Source organism: Cyprinodon variegatus, unplaced genomic scaffold (genome assembly GCF_000732505.1).
Source record: "Cyprinodon variegatus isolate N-32 unplaced genomic scaffold, C_variegatus-1.0 Scaffold497, whole genome shotgun sequence".
In the NCBI taxonomy this organism is placed as follows: Eukaryota; Metazoa; Chordata; class Actinopteri; order Cyprinodontiformes; family Cyprinodontidae; genus Cyprinodon; species Cyprinodon variegatus.
The window spans coordinates 32,695-36,851 of record NW_015150950.1 but is presented as its reverse complement, the minus strand read 5'-3'; the positions used below and the strand labels follow the sequence as shown (position 1 = coordinate 36,851).

Genomic DNA, 4,157 nt, shown 5'->3' with positions numbered 1-4,157 from the left:
TTTATATGGGGATATAAGCGTTTTGACTAAAGACCTTATTTGTGGAATGCTAGGTGTGTATTTAACCTTGCCCCGAAGTGAAAGGTTGCATATTTCAGACAGTGGCGTGGTAAAAACGTATTGCTACCTGCAGTGACGTTGTGTTAAGGCAAGGCTTTTATGGAATCTTTGGGGATTTTTTTATACCTTCCCTACTCTTCCTTTTGCTTTGAAAAATAAACCTGTATCATCATCAAGTCTTGTTCTGTCAACAGCTATGACTATGTTCTGTTTTGACAAGAAGCTATTTTCTGGCTCGGAAAGATAAACACTTCTGTCTTCTGCCACGCTTTTACCTTAGGGAGGTGTTGTCTGTTTTCTTTTTCTTTTTCCATTTTGAAGAGGAACCAGGAAAGCAGTACAATTTTAAACAAGTTCTACTTATACACCACAGAAAAAAGTCATGGGTTAATGATTAAAAATTCATGCAGGGGATAAAATTAAAGGCTACATATTCAAAATATGCTTTAGTTTTAGTTATTTTATTGGAAAACTAATAAGACCAGTGCATTCATAAAGAACAAAATGTATTATAAAGAAAAAAAACGATTGTAGATCTGCAAAAGTTTGTTTTTTAACATAAAAACTCACTTTTGAGTTGTTTGTTTGTATCTAAAGTTAAATTATTTTATAATCTGATCAATAAGTAAACTCATTTGTTGCTTTTTTTATTTTACTATCAGGTATTTATAATGATTTACAACTGAATAGGAGATTAGTGATATCTCAATGAACAGGAGAGGATTTAAATGAAAAAAAAGTTAACCATCTAGTTTTGTTCAGAGTTTTCTCACTCACCAGTGCACCCTAGTGGCTTTGGCTTGCAATTATAATCAACAGCATCTTATCTAAATTTGCAAATTTAGAACCCACCTTTGTGATCGGAATCACAAGCACGGGTTCATCCTCTGACTCCAGGTCTTCTCGACTTTGATAACAGAGAAGAGTTTGGCCACTGAGAACACAGTAGAAGTTTTCCCAACTGTCTTTGTCCTTCTCAAGCTGAGTGAGAGTTATACAAACACAGTAGAGTTGGTGATGTGTAAATTAATCAAATTCTAACAGAGATGTGATATTGAAAATCTCAGGCAGTAAAATATCGAAAGGTAAGGTCACCTTGACTTCAAGTTGGCCGCTTATCACTGTCTGAATCATACACAGAGGCTGAACAACTAGGCGACAGCACATGTTTCCATATAGAGGCAACCAGAAAGGACTGTCCTCTGAAAAAAGAGGAGAGCAAAAGTAAAACAAAGCCACACATGGTTGAAAACTTCAAATATGAGGAAGAAAAACTAAAGAAGAAATAAGGAAAATCACCCGTTGCTGAAAGGATCAAATCGTGTGTCTTGAAACCCTCTCTGACATGTTCAATGGTGAGTGTTGTGTGAGCCAAGAGGTTATACTTTGGCCCCCTGTACATAAAAAAATGTTGAATTGATCTGTGCTTTTAAAATAGTTTGATTAAAGAAACAAATCCAGGATTCAAGGAGAAGGAAACGCTCACAGTGACTGAAGTGAAGAAGGTGGGACATGTCCAGACCTTATGTTCCCTCCACCAGAGGAGACGTTACCGCACGCAGCTGCAGACTCAAATGCAGCTCGAATCTTCTTCCCAGAAGAGCATCCCAAGGAGCCTCCCAGGAAGCTCATTCTTCTGGGAGCTGGGGCCGCCCGAGGGAAATCCTCAACCACACAGCTGCTGTACAGCTCAGCTCGAAGCTGGAAACCAGGACCCACCTCGTTGCTGCAGATAAGAATGACTTTAAAAGCTCTTTTCATTCCTTTTTTCTTGTTTTTATGTGTAAAAGACTCAGTTTCTGCAGTGAAATGACTCACAATATAATTGTGTCTTCAAAACAGATGTCAGTCATTGTCCTGTCTACCATCACCAGATCGGTGTCATAGATCTCTGTGCCGCACTGAAGCAGGCAGAACACAGCACAGCGATGCAGCTCTGAAAATGGAAAACATGGAGGTAAAAAATCAAGAAGGAAGAATAAAAGATCCCTTCATCTGTATGCTACAGTCACTATTATAGGAGAATAATAAATGGAAGACAACCCCTAGTGGTTGCATCATAAAGTTGCTTTTTGCTGCAGTAATAGGGTATTTTCTTGGCCTCCACCAGCCGTACCAATTAATATCCCCACACATGTAGGTGGATCAAACTTTCACTTACCTCCTTTGTTTTTGAAGTACTCTGAGTCTTTCCACATGAGGGGGATTCGCAGATCTACAGTACGCATATTAAAAGAGCACCTTTTATAAAAGTTTTTCTCTGCTAGGTCTATTTGTACAGATATTTTGTCACACTCACCAGAGAGTGAGAGTTTCCCAGTACACGATTCAGCATCTTCAGATATACTGATGACAAATGGATCACTTATCAGTCATTAGAAAAAAATACAGAAAAGAGGCGTACACATGGTACAAAGAGTAAAAAAGACAAGCAGAGATTGAAAATGTGTTTCAAAGTGAAATCCTTTTCTGCTATAAATAAAATATATGTATTTCCATGCAGAACACAAATATCCATTTTATATTCATGCCTTGCACACCTGAAGGTATCGCTCATAAATGGAAATTCTGGATACATTCATTGTTTAATATAAACACAGCTCACGCATCTCAAAATAACCTTGTTTGACATCTTGTGTTTGGCATAGGCCATGCATTTTCTGCAAAAATCAGACCTTGTCTTTGGTTTAAAAACAACCATAAAACACGCTATTTAAGCTCCTCATTTCCATGCATCTCCCTGAGCGATTACCTGCCCATAAAATCATGCACATATTCAATCTCAGTTTTTCATCTGACCTGTATCCCACTCCCTCTAAGATCTGTGCTTTCCTTATCCTCTGTAGCTGGCTGAGCAGAGCCAGAATGCGGGCGTTGCAGGTTAACAGACTCTTTGAGGCCTCCAGGGCCTGATCTTTCCGGGAACAAGCAGCCAGCAGTTTACAGGTCCCCTCCTGCATTCGCACCTCTCTCTCAATCTGCTGCAGCACTCTCTCATCCTGTTAGAGACAAAGTAAATATATGTTACCCACAGCTAAGAAACTCCATAATGACACCTGCAATACATTGGCTGGAAAAAAAGAATAACAATCCCACACAAGCAAAGTGTGGCTTAATCTTTATTCTAAATCCTTTGGGAGGTGAAATAAAGCCCCCCATTCATAACATCCAGTGAAAGTGGAAGTTTTAAACTGGATTAAGTTGTAAAACAACAGAGATTCATCATCTGAAAATGGAAAGACAATGACACAGCATCTAGAAACCCATCAAACTATCAGTATTGATGTTAAAAAAAAATAATTGACTTACAAATAAATAAAAAAGACATTTCTTTTTGTGTACACTTGTGTGTACAAAAATTACTAAATAAAATCTGCCGAAGTCTTAGTCTATGTCTAATGTCTTAATTGTTGATTATTTGTTTATTAGATAAAAAATTTTTTTCTCCGATTACTCTATAATCTTTGCTTAAAACAAATTTGTACTGCTGTTTATTCTTAAGCGGAACCTAGTATTTAAAACAGAAATAATGCAGAAACAATAATCGATCCAGAGTCCGATCTGAGGTAATCTACACTGTGCATTGGTGACAAGGATGCAGAAGGAATTTTACATGGTTCTGTCTGTAAATATAAACACTCCATAAACACCTTGAGTTATCATGTAAATAGTTTCTATTCAGCAGTGCTGCATGTAGGAGCAGCGCAATTTCTTTGCTGTGTTTGAATGCTGAGGATGTGGTGATACCGAAATAGAGGGCCTTATGGAAAATGTTGGTGACATGATAGAAAAAGACATACCAGCAATAAGCATGGTAGATGTGGAGGCTTTTGTGAGTTTATCCACCTTAATGAACCAAGTTTTAAGATTCCTCTGAGCAATCAGAACTCCCCTTTTAAAATATGCCTTGACAGCATAAATTATCTGTGAATACATCTACCAAAAATCTGAATCCCAAATAAAAACAGAGAGCTACACTCACCAGCCACTTTATTAGGTACACCTGTCCAACTGCTCCTTAACACTTACCGTAATTTCTAAGAAGCCAATCACATGGCGGCAACTCAGTGCATTTAGGCATGTAGACATGGTCAAGA

General features: G+C 38.0%; 1 protein-coding gene across 2 annotated transcripts in view; it reads right to left on the bottom strand.

Annotated features, from left to right (window-relative positions):
- Positions 1-4,157, bottom strand: part of LOC107094652 (rhotekin-like) — a 33,927-nt gene that overhangs the window by 26,133 nt on the left and 3,637 nt on the right. For both annotated transcript variants that reach the window (XM_015390405.1, XM_015390406.1), the window contains exons 2-9: positions 2,860-3,059; positions 2,360-2,406; positions 2,222-2,275; positions 1,879-1,996; positions 1,547-1,786; positions 1,360-1,454; positions 1,156-1,262; positions 913-1,041 (exon numbers count right to left, since the gene is read on the bottom strand). In XM_015390405.1, coding sequence (XP_015245891.1) covers positions 913-1,041; positions 1,156-1,262; positions 1,360-1,454; positions 1,547-1,786; positions 1,879-1,996; positions 2,222-2,275; positions 2,360-2,406; positions 2,860-3,059 — 990 coding nt within the window. The remainder of the gene's footprint in view (positions 1-912; positions 1,042-1,155; positions 1,263-1,359; positions 1,455-1,546; positions 1,787-1,878; positions 1,997-2,221; positions 2,276-2,359; positions 2,407-2,859; positions 3,060-4,157) is intronic.